The sequence below is a fragment of the Cloeon dipterum genome, chromosome 3, assembly GCF_949628265.1.
Source record: "Cloeon dipterum chromosome 3, ieCloDipt1.1, whole genome shotgun sequence".
Lineage (NCBI taxonomy): Eukaryota > Metazoa > Arthropoda > Insecta > Ephemeroptera > Baetidae > Cloeon > Cloeon dipterum.
This window is the reverse complement of record NC_088788.1, coordinates 6550498-6572646: the sequence shown is the minus strand read 5'-3', so window position 1 is coordinate 6572646 and position 22149 is coordinate 6550498. Positions and strand designations below refer to the sequence as shown.

The 22149-nt window shown below is 37.7% G+C and overlaps 1 protein-coding gene across 1 annotated transcript in view; it reads right to left on the bottom strand.

The window, feature by feature from the left end:
- LOC135940719 (uncharacterized) overlaps positions 1-22149 on the bottom strand; it is an 85492-nt gene that overhangs the window by 17056 nt on the left and 46287 nt on the right. Inside the window, exon 2 of the mRNA XM_065485733.1 lies at positions 12642-12778. Within this exon, the coding sequence (XP_065341805.1) occupies positions 12642-12753 (112 nt within the window). The 5' untranslated portion in view covers positions 12754-12778. The remainder of the gene's footprint in view (positions 1-12641; positions 12779-22149) is intronic.

Genomic DNA, 22149 nt, shown 5'->3' with positions numbered 1-22149 from the left:
TATTGTACAAAAGAAATTACTATTTTATTTAATATTTTAATTCATTTAAAATCCCTTTGTGAATGAATGGCTGTCACCCTTTGTATTTTAATTTATTTAAGAGAATGTTAGGTATTCAACAATTTGCAATAATAAAAATGGACCTACCTACAGAAAATATCCAAATTTTGCCAATTTTCTCCGAAATTAACAGTGCTTGAACATATTTTCTTGGCATTTTCCGATTCCTCCCGTCGAGATCTGTCCAACGGTGTATGCCACTTATTGGGGAAACTCTTGGTTTTGAAATTAAATCGGATTTCAAGTAAGGAGACAGCCATTACCATTTGAAAAGCATGGGAACTTTCCAGCCAATTTTCTCAAAAAACTACAGTGCTCCTTAGGTAAATTTAGGCTTTAACAGAATCCTAAGGGACGAGTTTATGCATTGGCAACAACCATTTTCCAGGCTTTTGCAGAATCATTCCTCTTTAAAAATAAATAATTGAGAGATGAGCCAATCGAATGTAATTCATATTCATACAGATTAAAAGATTGATCCTTTGAATATATGAAAACGGTGACCACTCGAGGTTGTTTTTATGTTCACTTAAATTAAAACCAGGCTTCATCCTCGTTGTCAAAAGAAATTCGTCGTTTTTATTGCTCGACCAGTTTCGACGTCTTCACATATATTAATCCTTTTGTTATTGTATTTCTTTCTTTGTCTTAAAAGCAGCTATCCCGGTGAATATGGGAATTAGTTGTTTATTTTTCCTTATTTCTGCAAAACGTCCAAATCACAAGTTTTCTAGTAAAAATGCATAATAATAATATTCATCACAGAAAATATAAACACATGTTTATTGAAGAAAAATTGTTAAAAACTTTGAAAACTTTCAACAATTCAATCCCTTGTTGAAACAAAATGGCAATAATCATCGTTCAATTCAGGGGGTCATTCAGTTTTATTTTTGTTTTTTTATTTTTCCATGAAATAGGGCTGCAGTTGACATCCGAAGTTATAGTATAGGCATAAATAAAATGACAAATTTTATTTCACAATTTAGTCTTCCAATATTAGATACGTCAAAAGAATTAAAGAAGAAGCAGAGCTCACTACACACCGAGGAAGCTGCATTTAATTCTTCTGACAGCTTCAAGCGATTCTGCCTTCGTTGGCATTTATTTAGAAATGAGTTGCGATGAATTGCAGTCAGAACTACAATTTCAACCCAGATTTTCTACTAGCTAATTATTGTAGAAACGTTATTTGAGTAAAACAAGTTTAATAACATGTTTGTAATTTAATCATAAAAATTTAAACATATAGCATTTTTTATAATTTTTATTTTAATGAATTTCAATTTATTTTAAAATCAATCAGAAGTAAAAACATTAATATTTATATATTTGTAAAACAGCTTGAATATATTGTTCTTTGAAATGTTTACACTTTCAAGTGATTATAGTTTATTTAATTTCATTGAAAAAAAAATTTAAATAAAGAAAGCAATACCTTCCGTATAAATTGAAGAAATATAACTAATAAAGGAAAGGATTATGTTTAAGATTGTTTAGAAAAATATATTATCTTAAAATTTTTGGTTGGAACGAATAAAAATTACCACGTTTGTGTTCCCATCGAAAGGCTTTATTCTCTTCCTGCTTGCAGAGATTTTCAGGAAAAAAACATAACAAATTTATATAAAAAGGAGTGTTTCCTGTACTAAACACGATTTATTTACAGTTTGTTTTATTTGTTCACACAGCGCAGTTTCCCGCACAAAGCCTAGCTCTTTGGAGAAAACACTAAAAATATGAAGCAGCGGCCACAAAAGGAAAAAGCGTGGGCTTAATGAATAAATTACGCACGGGCCGGCGCAATTGTACCGAAATTAAGTGGAGAACAAAGGGCAAGGGGGAAACGGCTGCCTGGTTGCTCCTCGCGGCTGATTAAAAAGAGAATCGCGTGTGCCAGCCATAGTAGCGCGGGATTCGTATTTTCATTAGCGGTGGCGGCCGAGTGCCAAAAATTACATTTCACGGCCAGACAGCACTCGCTCCCGTTTCGGTTCTGCAAAGATATAATGAGAGCTAGGCTCACGGCCGGCTGTGTTCTTAGGTCGGCCTGGAAATTAATTTCCGCCGCTGTCAAAGCACCCGCTGCTTCACGGGATTTCGGCTTTGATTGTGCAGCTGAGTGGGTGCTCCACTCGAGGATTTTCCACGCTTCAAAAGTCGACTCTTCATTTGAATGATTGAGTTGTCCGTATATATTCATTTAATTTAGGTCGAATTAATTCCTGTTGCGGAGTAAAGAGATAGCTATACGTTGATGAAATTTAGGTTATATTAATCCTTATATCTGTAGGAGCAATATACATCAGAAATAATTTGAAATATTTTTTTATTCTTAATAATATATCAAATGAATGGAAAAGATCAAATAAAAATAGCCGTGTAAAATTAGGAAACTTTTTCATTTCGTTATTAATGCAAAATTTATTTGAGAATGAAGACAAAACGTTGCTGATTTTTTTCCTTTCAACAATAATAATTCAGCAAAAATAATTTCATTTACATTGTAAACCTGGAAGTTACATCACTATCAGGCTGATCAAACCATCAATGGGTTGCCTGTTGTCTCTAGAGATTTAAATTATAAATGAGGCCGTAAAACAAAAAAATAGCCCTGCAGAACCATAATAAAGATTACTTTGAAACTAAAACACAGTCAAGTTTCATAAATTTTTCCAACTATAGAAAAACGACTATTTAGTCAATAAAAATTGAGCAAAATTTAATTTAATTATTGTTCTTTTACATAAAAAAAATGAAGACCAAAACCAAGTTGAATCTCTTTACAAAAAGCTTCATTAATTAAATGTTTTAAAAATTCATGATTTGCTTTGCAATTTTAAAGATCCTCCAAGGCACGATAATTTTACTTCGAAAAAATTTCTCATCATTTCATATTTTGCCCTCGGAAACGGTTTTTAAAACTTGTAAACCTAAGAAAATAATCCAGAAAAGACATATTGCTAAAAACCGTGTCTGATAAAGACAATTTTTATTTTAAAAATCGAGTAAAACTTGAATACAGATATTCAAAATTTCCAAGCCTGATTTTGGAAGTTTGAAAATTTTATATAAATTAAGCCTAAACCAGCGGGGGCCAGATTCGCGCGAGGCGCAGATATGGCGTCCGGTGGAGTATGGCGCGAAAAAACGGTCACGTGAAAATGCGCGAAAAGAAGCAAGTTTTCGTCAATATTGGACATAATTTGCATTACTTGCACTAATTGTGTCTTTTGAATCGTAAAAACAAACTCTTGACACTCGTACGACAATCCAAATAGAGCTTTTTGTTTCCCACATTCAGACGCCATCTTGGGGCTGCGCAGTGCAAAACCAATTTTATCACACATCTGACCCCCGCTGGCCTAAACAATCCTCTCTTTAAATCCAAAAAGTAATAAAAATGATAATTTAGTTGAAGAGTGTGTTATTTAAACAAATTTTGAATGCAAATTCCCAGGACACTTTCCAGCAGCTAGAGTCTGTATATATAAGCCTAACAAACTCGCCGTCGTGCGAATAATTAAATTCTTCGCTGTTTCCACGAGATAACAGAGTCGGCGGGCAACGCGCGCGATTGTCACGCCGCACAATAAAATGTACTTAAGCAATTTCGTCAGCGCGCCGAGAAGGGAGGAGCAGCTCTCCCAGCAAAAAACAAGTGAGTTGAAACTCGGCCGCACAACGGGGTGCTAACTAATCCCGTTGTGAAAAAAAAAGTGGAAAACCGGGGAGCGGAAAGGAAAAAACAAATGTAAACAAACAAAAGAGAGTTAACTTTTTTATAGAGACAACAAGCGAGTGAGCGAGCGAGCGGGCATTCGAAAGACATAAATATTTCTTTTGCAGCAGGGAAACACTTCTTGTGCTCGTAGCCGGGGGCGAGGGAGGCGGCGGAATCCGCCCCTCGGCTGCGAGAACATCTGCTGGTTGCATAACTCAGTGAGCCACCCTAGCTCGCGCCGTCAAGCAAAACTGCGTCGCTTCCACGACGGGAAAATGTGAAAAATGGGAGCGGAAGGATGCGTCGCTTTAACCGTCGGTCGCATTTGACGCTCCTCTACTTGTTGAATATATACACTTGTCACTCGCCATTCGGAAAATGAAATATCATCTACTAGAGTGAGGTAATCATCAAAAGAATAGATTCCCGACACACTTGCAAGAGAATTTCATTTATTTTTATTTTATTGCTCTTTCGATATTTGCAGGCCAACAATTATTAGCATTTTGCTGGCTTCAAAAAATGGTTCATGAGTTTATTGATTGTGAAATTAAGCGTCGCAGTTTATAAATATCTTTAATGACGTACTACAATGAAGTCAGGACCGACGAACAGTTGAATTTCAGATTTTGCCAAATTTCTCGAAATATCTATTTAATTTTCAATGGATTTTTCGCCTGATTTCGATTCCTCTCTTCCAACGATGCCCGAATGGTAGTGTAAATTTTCTTTATATAATAAGGAGACAGTGCTAACCACTCGTTATAGATAGATTGCAGACTTTAAAGCAATTTATTTACAATTTTACTGAGAATTTAAGAATTTCCTCAATGTTTTTGAGTATTTTAAGCAAAGATAAAATGGATTTGGCTCAAAATACTGCAAAGAAATAAAATAATATGATTTGGCCTGTTTATAAACTCTGTTCAAGTTTCAAACAGGAATTTTTATTGGTGCGGTTTTTCAATGGTTGATCATTTTTTCTTCCAATTTTCACGGGAGAAAATATTTAGCTAAAACCTGACAATTTTATGGAGTTTTGACAAAAATAAATTTAAAAGAAATATCTGAATCGTACAAAATATTTGTGGCTCATTATTTCATTTAAAAACTGCCACGTAGTTTTTTAAGCCCAAAATGAAATTTTTATTCGTTTTTAAATCTATATAAGAATTAATTTTGTGTATAGTAAACAGTATGTTACAAACTGACAGCCTTAATTTAATAAATTTCTTTCATTGGAAATTAGAAAGGAAATGTAGCAATTATTGCGCGTTATTTATTCTATTTTTCATTCAATTATTTCTAATTAAAAGAAAACTCTGCTCTCTGTTAGATGTAGCTCATGTTAATATAATTAAAAATACACATTTACAAAGGAAAAGGACTTATTTAATGAGTTCCTTGCTCCAGTTTTTTCAGTAAGAACAAGCTTGATTAAATTTCCTTTTTGAACTATGCTCAAAAGTTAAATTTTGGTAGACTAGCTGCCTGTCTCTCACTGCTAAAATTTGCGTTGCCAAAGACGCAATATTCAATTTTTAAGCAACACTGCAGTGTACAACAATTAATTAAATGGACCAAGAAACAGACTTTGTCTAATTTCTCAAGAGATTCAACGGTTTATTGTAAATGTTTCTAATTTCCCTTGTTATGGCATGTCTCCATTTTTGACCAAACAAAACATGATTTTCAAAAGGGAGACAGTGCTCGAATGTTTGATTGAACCCCTTAAGCCTTGCGATTTCCGTTGCAGTTTTAAACGAAAATTCCAATTTTAGAGTTAAACTCTCCAATCAATTGACGACCGCATCAGCAAAAATAAAATCATTCTAATAAATCATCTCAAATCGGAATCTTCCAACTGGAAACGTATAAGTGGAAGCAGTTTAACATCCTCGTGCATGAGAGAAGCGATCAATCAGGATTTGCAACCTCAGCAGTCTGAGCTATTTTAAATCCGTCAATGACTCTACTAAACACTTCAAAGCCGAGATTAGCAGATTTGGCGAGACGCGAGAGACGAAAGCCTGGGATTCGAAAGTCTCATTTCACGGGCAAAGTTTGCGAGAGCGTAATCTGCCGGCATTGCGCGTGAATCTCCGCTTAAATTTCCCCCCACGGAGCGAAATACCAAGTTGCGACATGCTCCAAAATAGAAGGGCGCCACGAGAAATGGAGAAAAGTGCGGCCTATTATACTAGCAGCGCGGAGAGAAATTAGCCTCCAAGTCAAATATTTGGCGGCCAAGTTTGCCCAACTCCGGCGTAGGTGCGCTTTGAATGCAAACACAGGCGGCGTCTCTCAAGTTTTGCGAGCTGCCAAAGCAGAGCAAAGCCAAGGAATGCCCATAACGCTGGTTAAAAGGGTCAAGCCGACCCGTAACTTGCCCCCGATTGAGAGTAAACTTTGCTCTTTAAGAATGTTGTTGTGGCTATTTCGGATATATCTACACAGCAAATTTTATTTTTGTAAGCAAAATATAAATATTCTTTATCAGATTTTTTTATTTTCGGAAAAAACCAGGGCTGGGCATGGGAATATTCAGCGGGGGCCAGATTCGTGCGACGCGCAGATATGGCGACCGGTGGAATATGGCGCGAAAAAACGGTCACGTGAAATTGCGCGAAAAGAAGCAAGTTTTCATCAATTTTGTGATGTACAATTTACATTACTTGTACTAATTGTGCCTTTTGGATCGTAAAAACAAACTCTTGACACTTGTACGGCAATCCAAAGAGAGCTTTTTGCTACCCTCATTCAGGCGCCATCTTGGATCTGCGCAGTGCGAACCAATTTTATCGCACATCTGGCTCCCGCTGGGTTTTTTTTCATATCCGATTTTTTCTAGGTTTTTTGCGGCTAGTTTCTCCCGGGCTTTGGCAACCAAATTTTGCGCAGCTATTGATTTTTGCTTTTTTATTAGCTCTCTTGCCAAATTTTACCTGACATTTGAACATTTTTTTAAATAATTTAACAAAAAAATCCGTTAAAAATACAAAACGCTGTGAACTCCAGATTTTCAGATAACTTATAACAAAAAATTTAATGGTAAAACTGGTCAATTTCGAGTTGTTTTTTATATCCAGACAATAAACCACGAAAAAACACTGCAAGTTTTGGACACTCCCCGGGAGATTCCCAGCCCTAGGGAAAACTGTTTTTTCAGGAAGTAAAATTGCTTTAAAATAAATAAAGTTTTTAGCAAATAAAACAGACGAATACATGAAAAATGGCTTTTATGTTTTATTCAAGCAAAGTTTCCTCTCTCCCAACACACATTATCCGAGGAAAATCCACTGTTTTTATTTTTTTCCTGCTCCAAAGCTCGCTGAGCGAAAGGAGTGTGCGTGTGATGTTCTGCGGCGTTATACTGACTGAGTGAGTAGCTATATAGATTTTGGCGGGGACGTTCGATGGGCCTCGGAGAGCAGGGGGATTGCCGACGTTCGCACGGGACCCGCCGTTATCGTGCTCAAGGCTCAGCGCGGTGATTTATGTCCTGATAAGAAACCACCTGTGCTCGCACGTATGGGCACAATGGCCGCCGCTCGCATCGAGGCAGCTCGCATCGAGGCAGCTCAATCATTGTCTCGTTCAGCACATGGGGAAAAAGAGCAAAGGATGGCTGGCTGCCCTCCGATTATTTCCGAATCCAATTAAGAATGTCTGAGATGCTTTGCCGGTCGATTTATTTAGCCTTAGATTAGGAATTATGGAGGGTTTCAGGCTATTAATTTAGAGAAGGATTGGAGCAACACACTCTAGTGCAATATCTTTTCATCACAATCAGTTTAAATTGTAAAAATAAAATAAAAATAGATATGCTTGATTATTTTACTCTCCAAATTTAACAATTTTCAAATAAGATTAATTTCTTTCCGCATAGATTTATTGTTAAATGTTTTCAAATTGTAGGACGATTTAAATCACATTTTTAACACTCACAAAATCAAGTTTTAAAATTGACTGTGTACTTTTTTGGTTTTTTAGATTTTGGTTTGCAATTAAATTTGCCATTTAAAAAAGTATTAATAGTGTTCAAATCTGCTAACAGATGGCAACACCGTTTAGTTTCAATTTAGTCCACTTGTGTGCATTTTTTGCGTGATTGAAACCAAAATTGGTTCAGCTAATCGCGGTGGAAATGAAATAAATAGAGTCTCTAGACTATTTTTATTTTTGAAATTTCTCACGCGATTGTTAGAGCCGATTTTGAGTCTTCTAATCGTCAAATTAATTCACTGTAGCAGTAACGAATCTGCCATGGAATCACTGGACAATTTATAAATGAACAGTGGTGCAATCTGTTGTGGATTGGACTTTATGAATTTTATACAAATTAATAAATAAAAGAATGTTTATATTTAGTGTCCCGTTCTATGGTACTTATATTTATGTTTCGATAATCGATGCAATCCAACCGAAATTTCGCTTTTACGTCACACTTTATGGGCCTCCATTATTTGGCGGAGCACTTTGCATCATCGGCGGGAGTTTTACGGCGCTGTAAAACTTGCTCTCGTGGTGTCTCGCGGCTAAAATCGTTCCATAAATTCACCCCAGCAGGTGAGTGGATCTTAAAAAATTCTTGTCACGAAAACGACACTTGAGGTGATTATATACATTAGATGCAGGAGAGGGCGAATAAAGTAAAGAAGAGCTGCGCGTGTATCGATCTGAGATAAGTTTGAAAGCATCAAAGAAAAGATAAAGATATAGTGGCTTTTGTTATTGACATCTCGTGACAGCCGCGTAATTGAAATTGAGCAAAGTGTGCGGCGTCTTTTTGCTTTTTGATATTGCTGATCTATACCATTTCATTTCGGGTAATTTGAGAAGGTGAAAGGTGAAGAGGTGCTCTATTGTTTTTTAATTTGTGGTTTAAACATTTGAGGATTTTTTTTTACGTTTTGACTACCAAAAACTTGACCACCGGGTGATCTGTGTTTGTTCTTGCTGGTCAGAAATGGCGTCGAAATAATTGAGGCCACTCAGGAGACAGTCCAACGGCCAATCAGCAGCGTAAAAAAGAGGCGTGCAAACGCCAATTACCAGGCTAATCAGCTGTTAGTAAAGATAGAAAAACAAAAAATCAGTCAGCATGAAAAATTCACTCATTTTGAAGCTGCGCAGTAAACTTGTGCGCATTTTAAGCATGCGCAGTATGTTCAGATCGCTTCTTCAATTTACAGAGAGGCTGAAACTCACTACTGCGCATGCATGAAACAAATTAAAACCTTCTGCGCAGTCAAAATTCCCACCCGGGGCCCGGATTGCAATCTGTGTTGCTTCCCGCCGGTCAGAAGTCAATATGGCGTCGAAAAATTGGAGGCCAATCAGGAGACAATCCAGCGGCCAATCAGGAGCGTCGAAAAAGAGGCGTGCCAACTTGATAATTTCATTCCCGCTTATTTTGTTATATTTTCATTAGCTTGATGTGCTATCTAACGGTCGATTCGCCAATTACCAGGGTAATAAGCTGTAAGTAAAGATATAACAACAAAAAATAATTCACTTTATTGAAGGTAAAAATATATATCAGCGGTATTAAATTAAAATCAACAAAGCCGAAATTTGGTAATCAACCACGAGCAGAAGCGTTTTGCTCTAATCCCGCGAGTGGCGTGTATTGTGCACCTCGATTTAATTGAAATTTAAGTTAACGCGCGCGTCGTTCGAGCCTGGAGAGTGTGCATGTTTCAGCACCTTATCGCATTTGCAGCGCCGAGAGCATAAAAGCCTAGCCGAAATTGAATTATAATCCAGCGCAGCTGAGGCGGCGCGATCGCAGCTTTGTGGCAAACACTGCCAGCAAGCAGATTTCGCGCACGCCGAAGGGAAATCATTTGGCCCAGCCAGTCCGCCCGCCCGCGAACAGTGCATATCCTCCGCCTCGACTGCATTAATTAGAGAACAAGAGCGGCAGATGCGCACGCGGCAAGCTCCAATTTCGGTTTGTAATCGCGAAATTGCGGCTGAGGCAAGCGGAAAGGGCTCGACGCTCAAGCATTAAGGGCACTTTAGCTTGCGGAACACTATTATGTGTATAAATTTCTCTCTCCTACGCAGTTCTGTTTGATTTAACACTGTTGCTCCTAATTGTCTTCATTTATTTGAAAAAATAATAATTTTATGTGCCCCAAATAGAAAACACGAAAAAATGAAAAAAAAACAAAATAATGAAGAATTGACCAGCGAGGGCCAGCTTCGTGCGACGCGCAGTAATGGCGTCCGGTGGAGTATGGCGCGAAAAAAACGGTCACGTGGAAATGCGCGAAAAGAACCAAGTTTTCGTTAATATTTTGACACAATGTGCATACTTGTACTAATTGTGTCTTTTGGATCGTAAAAACAAACTCTTGACACTCGTAGGGGAATCCAAGAGAGCATTTTGTCTCCCACATTCAGACGCCATGTTGGATCTGCGCAGTGGGAACCAATTTTATCGCACATCTGGCCCCCGCTGGAATTGACTAGGATTTCTGCTAACAATTAAATCTGACATTCAATAAATTTCCACAACCATTATCTTATACTAAAATATAAATTAACCTAAAATTGATATGTGTATTTTTTCCGTAGCTTTCATGACTTTATTTTTAAACCCGTGGTCCCAATATAACACCACCGAGCGTTAAACATTGGCCCCGAGTGGCCTCAGAGGAGCTTGTGCTGAATTTCCAAATCTTTTTTCTTTCATGCACCAAGTTTAATTTTATTGAAACGCCAGAAATTTTTCCCCAAAGCCTCTGGTAAGGTGCGAAAGCCAGCAAGTGGCGCCTCCTACCAGCCAATTGAGCTACTTGAGCATTTTGAGCTATTTTTTTATTGAACTTTACCACTTTTTCTTAACAGCAGCCGGTTAATAGATCCCTGAAATTCTCAATTAGCTCCCTTGAAAATTTCAAATTAATAAAACCATCTAAAAATAATTAACTGTTATTTTAAGAAAAAAAAAACTGCCTAAAATTCACATCCCATTCACTGTTTAAAGAAAAGTTAGGCGCCAAAGTAAAGATAAGCTGGTGAGACGCGCGTAATCTCACCTTCCTTCACGCTTGAATTTCCGCTTAAAATTTCCCTGGAGGAGCTAGCTGCTGCGAAACGTCGACTTAACCCCTTTTCCTGTGCCGTGAAAGCATGACAAGCGGAGGAAAAGTAAGTGGCGGGCGGTGTTTGCCTTATTATCCGCGAGCAGCGTAAAATTAGGCCCGCAAAGATAAATATTAGGCTCCGAGAGCGATTTTGGTGTATGCAGACAAGGTGTTCGTGTGGACAAGTGAAACATGAATAAGCGAGCGTGGATTGAAAGTAAATTACGCCTCTGCTTTTTATTGACTGGCGCCTGTGCTCTCTCTGATTGATTAATCGAGCGTTCCCCTTTTGTAAGCGAGAAAAAAGAGCCCAGCGTGATTGACTGAATGCGCCGCGCACAGATGAACAAGCCAGATCAAAAGGCCTGATTTGAGCTTCCAATTCGTCGCTGTGGTGTTGAAAGCTTTTAGCCTGAATTGTGGATTTTAAATTATTTTCAGGCCACTGACGGTGCTGTAAATTAAATATTTCGCTGATTTCCTCGTGTGGTTGTGAAAATGCTGTTGAAAAATGAAACATAATTTTTTTTTAGTTTTATTGGACCAGTCGTTAGTAGCAAAATTTTCATGAAAGGATAAATTGATATCATAAACCATAATTAGGGCTTTTAATTTTCAACGGTAGACTATTTACCCTCCTCTGCATTAATTCTGAATAATGTTTGGTCGTAAAATTGAATGGTTTCTTTTTGTTAAAAGCTTAAAACTTCAAATCATATTCTGTTCCTGAGCATTCAATTTTCATTTTTTAACCAGGAATTTCTAAATAAATAAAATGCTCTGTAATTTGTGGCTTCAGGAATGGAAGTTTTAATATGAATAAAACCCTCCTTCAATTTTTAAAATCAATAAAAGGCTTCCAATTTTTAGGTCTAGAATGTGCGTATAAAACAATACATTCCGCTGGATCGTAAGTATGCAACCGGCTTTGTAAATGTGAACAGCGCGTTGCCTTCATTTCAAATTATTTTGCAGCGTCGACCGAACAAATCAAATAAAATTACAAAATCGTCAGTAAATTTATCAGAATATTTATTATTTTACAGACACCTTTTAAAACTTTTAAAATTGATATCTGTATCTCCCCCTTTCATCAGCTAGAAATGATTTTGGGACCAAATTAAAAAAAGACGCTCAGATGTTGTTATATTTCTGTTGAAGAAAAGCGGAAAATTATCTCTTAGAATGCGGAAGACTGGTCAAACTGATAATTTTCTTCAAAATTAAATTCGCACCAGGGATAAACAACTCATCAATTAAATAAATGAAACTTAATATTCAAAATAAATTATTTATCTTACTTTTGCTTACCACCCATTTTTTCATCACTGGTTTTTAACACTCAATTTGTACCAATGTCTTAAGCAAGAAATGAATTTATTCAATTTTCCCCTTTGAAAAATCTAAGATTTGTTGTCGGAGTGGCCAAAATTTCCTCTACAGTGCAGATTTTTTCATTTAAATTGCCATTTCTTGCCTCAATTTCTCCAAAAAATTATCTCTGGCAATTTTTCAAGTCGAGGTCATGAGCTAATAAATATAAAATTATAGAAAAATAGAAAACTGAGTGCAAGCAACTGGTAAAAATTGAAGAAAAAACGGGTTTAGCAGAGTTCGACTTTGGACTGGATCTCCGCACAAAAAAAATCGCAGCGCATCCCCTTTAATCTGGTGTTTGTATAGCTGAGACTGTCGAGGGGTTGAGAGAAAAGCACGCGTTGTCGTTGTGTATGTGTGTGTCGCGCTGTTGACCCACTCACCTCTGGAGACGTTGGTATTTTTGGCCTCGGCAGACGAGTCGTCGAGCAGAGCGAGGAGCAGCGTGGCCAGCGCCAGCAGGGAAGCCACTCCGCCTGCTTGCAGCCGCCTCATCTCGTCGCTCTCTGTCGCTCTCTCACTGCAACAAACAACAAACATTCCAATTAGGCCACGCCAAGAGTCACTCGTCAGTCGGACCAGACCGCCGCGCGCACGCATTCCTGCGGCGCATCTCGCGAGAGGCCGGCCGGCCCGCCGACAGACGGACGGAGGGATGGATGGACGAGGGCCCAGCGCACTTCCGACAACTGCTCTAACTAAACACGCTCAGAAAGCAGTGATGAGTTAACACGGTTTTACTGGTCCTTTAATTTGATTTATTTCAAAAGGTTGGAAATAAATTAGAGATAAACAAATTTCCTAGTGTTTTTATTTTTCTTAAATCACCCTAATATTGTAGAAAATCATTAGTCAGCTATATTTAATCCTGACTGATGCCCTAAAATTTGATGTGCGTTCCATGATACTTGATGAAAAGAATAAAATTTACTTTGGCCTGGCGAAAAAAGTCATAAATTAAGTGAAATTGAAATTTTACCATTGACTGCTTTGGTAATAAATCATTGCAAATGATGCTACTTTCTTTCCTATATGCATTTTTTAAATTAATTAAAAATCAATTTAACGTTGGGTAAAATTCTAAGCCACAAGGTGTGTACATCAAACGCGGATTTCTAAGTGTGTGCTCATTCGAAACGTTTCCTCTATTGCATTCAGATGAAATTTATGCAAAGCATTTCGTTTGTGCTGAGTTATTCAAACCAAATGCTCTAGGGCGAAAACTTTGCTACGCGTAACCCTTGAGAGTTTGCAACATTTTCAGTTTATTTTGTAGTAAAATTAGTAAAACTTTTACTATTTTAATAAAATTTAATTTATTTATTACAATTAAAAAGTTATCAATATTTGTTAATATTTACATTATGTCTCGTAAAAAAGAAAAGAAAAATCAGGAATTTTTGGCAAACATGGATGGAAAACATTTTAGGCAAGAAAAATATCTTTCATTTTTAAAATAAATAATACTGTCCCAAATAAATTTTTCAAATTTTCATGACGACAGAAAATTCAATTTGAACAGGAACTATCGCCCTTTCAATATCGACGGTCAGGATTATAATTATTTAGATTTATCTGCCTTACATAATAATATAATAGTAAGGTGAAATTCATAATAATTGTTGGAGATGGATGATTAAAATGCATGATGAGCGATTGTACTTCAAAAAAACCTCTGATGCAATTCGTTCTGGCTTATTTTGGTGGTTTTAGGAAATTGCAGACTATTTTTTTAAGCTGGAAAATGCGAATATTAATTTTGCATCAAATTAGAAAAAAATTGGTAAGCAAGGTAAACAAGCAAAAAGAAACTGAGGAAAGTTAATTTGCCTTTGTATATATAACGTTCAGTTTTGTTCTGCTCTATATAGAACTTGGCTGTTTTTACCAATTTTTCCATTTATTTATCCTCTCATGAAATTTCATATAAATGGAGTGGAAAAGGTGTTACAATTAATTATTTTGGCACATTTACCAAAACTGAAAAGAGATGTTGCAACATTTAAAAAAAATCACAAAGGAAGAGCAAATTTTCCATAATGCTTGTAATAAAAACAAATAAAAAATGTTAGGAGATAATTAACAGAACTATTTGGAGCACTAGTTTTCATTGCAATATCGGCTCACACTCACAAGCAAAATTTGTAAATTGAAAGATTCTCCGGTCATTCGGAACAGGGACAACACGGACTAACTGATCGTGAAGACCAGTTAGTTATTTCAGTGTGGCTCTCGTTTTTACCCCCAATTTTTTATCTCTTCCATACCAAAGAAAAGCTCAACAAATTTAATTACAGGAATTTTTAAGGACGCACATCCTTCAATTTTTTTTTTATTTCCGTTGGCATGATCCTAAACATTAAATTCCAATTTGCTAACGACTTAACTCCTTTTTAAGCCTCTCATCAGCTTGATTTCCATTTCCTGCCGTAATCCCGTTGAAAACGCGCTGCAATTTATTAAAGAGGGTCTTTTTTGCGCATTTCAGCGGGTGACAAGAAAGGAAACTCCATCATTTTGCGGCATGGCGCTTTTAACACGATTAAAAAGTGGCATGTGCTCTCGCACACACACACACAACACAAACAGCAGCGACTGAAAAAAGGAACAACACGAAAAAAGTTGGTCTCCAGGGCTTCAGCATTGTAAAACGAGCGCTAAATCGATCGACTTTTATCGCGGGTGAGCATCAGGTGCGGGTGCGAATGAATCACCTCGCGCCGTTTATCCGAGCGGCTAAGCAAATAAACTGGCCGGCTCTCTCTGCCGCCGCCGCCGCCGCCGCCGCCGTCGCTTCAACTACTTGTTAGCACTGCTCGTGTGTGTGTGTTTTGTGTGTGAGGCCAGCTTTTTACAAAATTGGATTAGCCAGCGGCGGTGCGGAAGCAGCCCGCCATCCACCCTAGGGAGTTGCTTCGCACCCGGTAATCAATTTCCACCGACGCTGACCAGGTCGCTACACCACTTTTTCAAATTAGTCGCTTCCAAACGACATTATTTATTACTGCTTCCTGGCCAAACAACGAGAGCGAAAGTAGGTGCACCACCCGGAATTTTGGGGCTTCGGGAAAATACCCTCACCGATTGAACTCCTTATCCATCAATTTAATCAATTATAGAGACTATAAGTTCACTAATTTTGTAAAGTGACCGATTTTTCCCTAACTTGATCAAGGAATGGTCAAATTTGGTGACAAATTAATGAGGAGTAACACAGATTTAAAAAAAAATTAAAAAATACAATATTATGTGAAGCAAACTGGATCCAAATTTGTATTTTTAAATAACATTTCAGACCTAAAACAATAAGCAATATTTATGAACTTCAATAATATTTATTTTGCCAGGAAAAATCTACAATTAAACATTTTTTTTTTCGATGAATTGGTTTTTCAAGCAAAATGTGGATTTTGGCAAGTTTGATATAACTTTTGGATGGAGGAAATTGAAAGGGGTATTTTTGAAACATAATAAGAAAATCCTGTAATAAGACAAAATTTTGTTTCATCATGACATCATAAACATTGTCTGTTAATTTGATTTATATTTCATATTTTACAGGATCAACCATACCATTTAGAATTTATCACATGCTTTTCATATAGTTGTGATGCAAGTGTAGGAAAATATAAAAATTTATGATAAACATGTTTAAATTTTAAATGAAACAAAAATAGATCAATTATAAAAAATTCTAAATCTTTTATGATTATAATATAAAAATTAAGATGGTGTCTAAATGTGGGAAGCAAAAAGCTCTCTATGGAGTGTCAAGAGTTTGTTCGTACGGTCCAAGAGACACATTTAGTACAAGTAATACAAATTATGTCACAATATTGACCAAAACTTGGTTCTTTTCGCGCATTTTCACGCGGCCGTTTTTTCGCGCCTACTCCACCGGACGCCATAAATCTGCACGTCGCACGAATCTGGTCCCCGCTGTGCAAAAGACTATAATTATAGAAAAATAAAAAGTTCACTATGATCTGAGGAAATTCCTCTAATTTCAACTTGAAGTTTAAAAAAAATTGTATACATGCAACTTTATTTGGCGCGGTTTATTTTTCTAATTGTGAATAATTTTGATTTGAAGCCAAAAAGCTTCATCACTGAGGCCCATAGAGAGACCAAAACAGCTTGATCTACAGGAAAGAGGAAGTAGTGTGATTTAATTATTATCTTCACGTTATGAACTACCATTAATAATCAAATATCTGCTTAAAGAGCCACTTAATATTTTTTTCGTTTAAAATTCAAGATTTTTCTGATCTTGCCCTTTTCACCTTTCATCAAAATGCCATCATATCACATTGTAAAATATCGGTCATAACTTTTAGCAGAATGTCACAGGGAGCAGGAAGTTGGTGAAAATTCGAAAAAACACGCGACGGAGCAGCGCTAATTTGCGAGAGGGCATGCAGAGGCAACGAAGCGCGAAGTTGTTTAATTAGCTGGTCCTGCTCTGCTCGAGAGAACAAAGTTTGAAGAGACTTTTTGACACCTTTCAAAAGAGGGCCTATATATATATCGACACGGAAATTAATTTCCAGAGGCAAAAATTCAGCGGCGGGTGCGAATATTAATCAAGAAACGAAAAATCAGGCGGCGCGAAATGCTAATTGCGCTCGGCGGCGCTGAGACCAAAGACTCGATTATCACAAAACGTCAAACTCGATTCAGCCAAGAGTTATTACACGATGGCGCCATTGCAAGTGCGTGTTTATTCCAACACGAGACGAGACGCCGCGGGAATAATTAATGCTCGCGCGCGCCTATCAAGTGCCTGCCTGCCTGCCTGCCACTCGTCTCGCTCGCTCGCTGCTCCCGCGGCCGAATTTTCGCACTCATTACGCGGCTCGGCAGATTTTTTGCCGCTCGCTGATGAGCTTGCTCTCGCCCAAATCGATCAGCCCGCCTCGTTAACGCACTCGAGACGTTCGTTTTTCCATAAATGTTCGAGAGGAGCAATTTTTCAGGCCTCTTGAGCGTCACCCCAGCTTGAATACTCAGAGGCGGAGGCAAAAAGGAATAAAAATTCCGTCAGGCTTGTGTATTTCTGAATATTACCTTCGATAAATTATTCTGGAAGATCGATCGCAGCGGAATCAAATTTCATAGCTTTGAAGAACGTTAAATTTCAATGGCTTTGTGCTATCTATTATTAAATATATATAACCGGGGGCCGGGTTACGATTTGTGTTGGTTCCCGCCGGTCAGAAGTCGATATGGCGTCGAAATAAATGGAGGCCAATCAGGAGACAGTCCAGCGGCCAATCAGAAGCGTCAAAAAAGAGGCGTGCCGACCTATTAATTTCATTCCCGCTTGTTTTGTTACATTTCCATTAGCCTGATGTGAGATCTAATGGTCGATTCGCCAATTACTAGGGTAATTAGCAAGAAATAACAACAAAAATATTAACTGTTCTGAAGGTATTTTCATGATAAATTGCTTTTTAATTCATATTTAATGTATATTTATTGTATTGACCATTGCAAGAATAAACAAGAATAATAATTTTCCAAGCCAATTTCATTTACATTTGTAACTTTCACTCTCTACTGGACGCCACATCTGCGCGTCGCGTGAGTCCGGCTGCCGGTGAAATGTACTTTAAAGAGGATACTGCAAAAACCCAAAAAATCAATTTTGCAAATGACATAACTAATTCCAAAAGATTCTGTAAATGCCAAAATTTACCTAGGTAACACTGTAATTTTTTAGAAAAGCAGCCGAAAAGTTTAGCATAATTTTCAAATGGTTGTCTCTCTACTTGAAATCCTATTTTATTTCGAAACAATGAGTTTCCCAAAAAGTTTAATACACTCCTAGATGGATCTCTACGGGAGGGATCGAAATCTGCTAAGAATTTACAGTCGATAGCTTTGTAAATTTTTATAAAAAATTGATTATATATTTTAATAATGTTATATTTTTACAAAAGTAACATACATTATTTTCAATGTAATTTCTACTCAATTGATCGATTGTTACACAACCTGTTTGAGGCTGGCTTGCGGTATTTTCGGTGGTAATTAGCGCCGCCCACGAAATGTCAAAGTGCAAATCGATATTCTTCCAGGAGCTAATTATTATTGAAATTTTGTATCAAACGGCGCCGATCTCTGTCGTCGCGTGATTTACTTTTCAGGTGGTGCTTGCATTTCACGTGCCTGCTTGTGCTTTTAACGAAATGTAATGCACGAATGAGGTGAAACGGAGCGCGATTGACGCAAACGGAAATTTGGTACGTGGCATTTTTTAGCAAACACTGCTTCTTGAGAACGAAATGCGCGTGCAAGGCAGCGATCGATCTCTCGCGACTTGTGCTTTGTGTCAGAAACACTTGGCGGGCCATTGTCTGCAAGGGGCTGAAAATTTGTATTAAAACGTCATGCTGCTGCTTTTTGACACCTGCTTTGAATTTAATGGAACAACAGCACAATTTACGGCCTTTATTTTAATGAATATATTTCGACGTCTGGTTGACTACTGGAAGTCTGGGAAAATGAGGTTAAATTTTAAAAAATAGAAAACAGATCACGACCTGATTATGTTTTTACAAATTTCATTTTTGAGTTTGACAAATCAAAAACGAAAGGGCTGGCTGTATTATGAAGCAACAATTTAGATTTAGAGCACAAATCAGCGGGGTCCAGATGTGTTCCCACTGCGCAGATCCAAGATGGCGTCTGAATGTAGGAAACAAAAAGCTCTCTTTGGATTCGCGTACGAGTGTCAAGAGTTTGTTTTTACGATCCAAAAGACACAATTAGTTAAGAGTAATGCAAATTATACGTCACAATATTGACGGAAACTTGCTTCTTTTCGCGCATTTTCACGTGACCGTTTTTTCGCGCCATACTCCACCGGACGCCATATCTGCGCGTCGCACGAATCTGGCCCCCGCTGGAAATAACATATAAATAATTGTTTCTACATCAATGAAAAAGTGATTCACGAAAAAAATTAAATCTTTATTAACAATCACAGCGAAAATATTTATATGTATGTGTTGTTAAGCAATTAAATTGTCAGCGCTTTTTACGCGTGTAAATTTTTCTATCTAAAAGTCATCCCAATCTATTAATTGTAAGAAACCATCTTTAACTAGGCTTTTCGCTAAAATTCTAAAATTTAATTTAATGCTCCACTATGTGGAAAATATTTCTTAAAACATTTAAAATTCACAGGTTTAAGGGAATAAGAGTTAATACAACACAAAAATGCATCTATTACACCATTTTCAAGAACAGAAGAAATTCAGTAATAATATTCTATTGAGCCGCAGAACAGTTTAACATTGTGACGAATATCTCCCTTAACAAAACGCCTATATTCCCCAGCCATTAAATAAATTATGCATTCAAATACGAGCCGATTTGGAAATGAAGTGCTCTCTCCGGTCACGCCATGCAGTGGGCGAGAGAGCCGATAATCAATTTTCCCCGTACTTTACTGCCGTCCCAATTATCGGTTTATGGACAAAACTTTTAGAGGGAGGCAGCAAATTTCCCCTGCCCTTTTTGCCTGCCTGCCAGGCTGCTCTGTTCTATTAAAAGACATTTTGCAGGAGACCGGATGCGCGTCGTGTCGGAAAACAATTGCACCGGCTGGACGCGCAAAACAAGCTCACTAGCTCTCTCGCGGAAAACGACAAGGCAAACTGCCGCCAACAGTTGCAGCTGCTGCTGCTGCTCTGGATGAATGTTCGATCGGCGTGCGGCCGGATTATCATTCGCATGTGCCTGTGACACCGGATTCTCCGCGTTGGCCAGATCGGATTAGCGTACCAACAATGAAAGCTGATCGCTCGCCGAATAGAGCTGCGAGCGGAATTTACCCGAATTCTCGCTCGGGCATTGGTTTACATTGTTTGTTCGTGTTACGCATGTTTCCCTTTTCATAGCTTTCAAATCCGCTTTTAAACCTTGAATATTAAATTCATTGTGTGTATATGAAAAGTAAATGAGGAATATATGGAAAGAAAAACGTATTTCATCACTTTAAAATAATATAGATACTGAAAACTCTGTTGAAAATAGATAATAGGAATTTTTTAAAAATGCAATTCGACTTCAGTAGCCCTGTATTTTTTTAGAAACTGTTTTGAATAAAAAATAGCTTTTTCGCCAGCGGGGTCCAGATTCGTGCGACGCGCAGACATGGCGTCCAGTGGAGTATGGCGCGAAAAAACGGTCACGGGAAAATGCGCGAAAAGAGCCAAGTTTTCGTCAATATTGTGATGTACAATTTGCATTACTTGTACCAATTGTGTCTTTTGGATCGTAAAAACAAACTCTTGACACTTGTACGGCAATCCAAAGAGAGCTTTTTGTTTCCCACATTCAGACGCCATCTTGGATCTGCGAAGTGCGAACCAATTTTATCGCACATCTGGCCTCCGCTGGAAGTAAACCAACTAATTTTTCTTAAGCTTAGTAGTCTACAAAGATCTCCATCGCAATTCTAAATTTTCGTCTAAAAATTGATTCAAACCGACTTTTAATTTAAATAAAATCCGATTCTTATTTAATTTTTGAGCTTGATTATTTTTCTTTCCCTTAGATAACAATTTAAACTATTTTAAAATCAAATTTCCTTATTTTAACCCAACTTTAAATATAATTAATCACAGAATTTGCAAACTGCCAATAAAATCAAACCCTGGCTTAACATGAAAACCAATTAATTTTTACCATACTCCATACTGCACTTGAATGGTTTCACGGATCAAAGGAACTTATAATCAAGCAATGAAACGAACCATTCAAGTTGAATTTCCACACGAAGCATCATTATTAATCAAGTACAAATTTTCGAGAGCAAACAAACAACGGAGCAAATGAGCACGTCGCTAACTGAGTGAAGCACATGTGAAAGAGGAGCAAGGCTGCTGCTCTTCAAAAGATCGTGCAGCAATTAATTAGCTGCACTCGGACTGCTTTGACGATGGAGATGCAAGTGGCATATTTGATTAGGCGCGTCCCAATTAGCTGCTGCATGAATCACTCCTTTCCGATCTCGCTATCAGGCGTACTTGCAAAAAAATATCGACGTGAGAGCACTACTGCAGCTACACACACTTCAAAGCAGCAAATAATTGAATTCGAGTACGTTTCGTACTGAGTAGCGGATGTGCGGCTTTTCTCTTTGAATGTGTGTGAAAACGCCTGGGTGCGAATTTCACAGATGCCAGTGCTTACGAGAGATGAAATTCGAGGAATGCGCGTTTAACCCATTCACGAATTCCGTTCTTTCAGGCTTAACGGGCAATCAGAGTTAAATTAAATTCTTCCTGTAATTTTACCTTGTTTCACATTTCGAAAATTGCTCCGGGAATTAAAATTTTTAATTTAATTATAATGAAAGAATTCTTTAATTGTTAATAAGCAATGAGAGGTATTTGAGCAGTTCGGAGATCTCATACTGGCTACCCAATGTCAGAAATGGCAAAAAGTGGTTAGTTTAGTGACTCGAAATGCTCAAATTGCTCAACGGGCTGGTTTGCACCTTTCCAGCATGCGTGATTTGGCTTCACGGGACAAATGTCTAGCGTTTCAATGCAGTCCTCGGTGCGGAGGCAAGTGGCCCTTCGGTTGGCTGGGTCCCTGTGCGGCCTGGTGCGCCCATGTTATCCGTTCGCGGTGTTATTGGGACCCGGGTTTCAGCATTCGTGCTAGTGCAGTGCGCTCCCTTCCCGGTCCTCCGGTCCTCGGACAGGGATAAAAAGAGCAAAAAAATAAAATAAATAAACAGCCTCAGAATAATTTTGGAAGTTTGTCAATTAATTGCGATCATATTTGCTAAAAAGACGGCTATTTGCACTGTGATATCGTCTTGATCCCACTATAATTGTGCATTTTTGGCGTAAAAAGTTTTAATTTTGCATG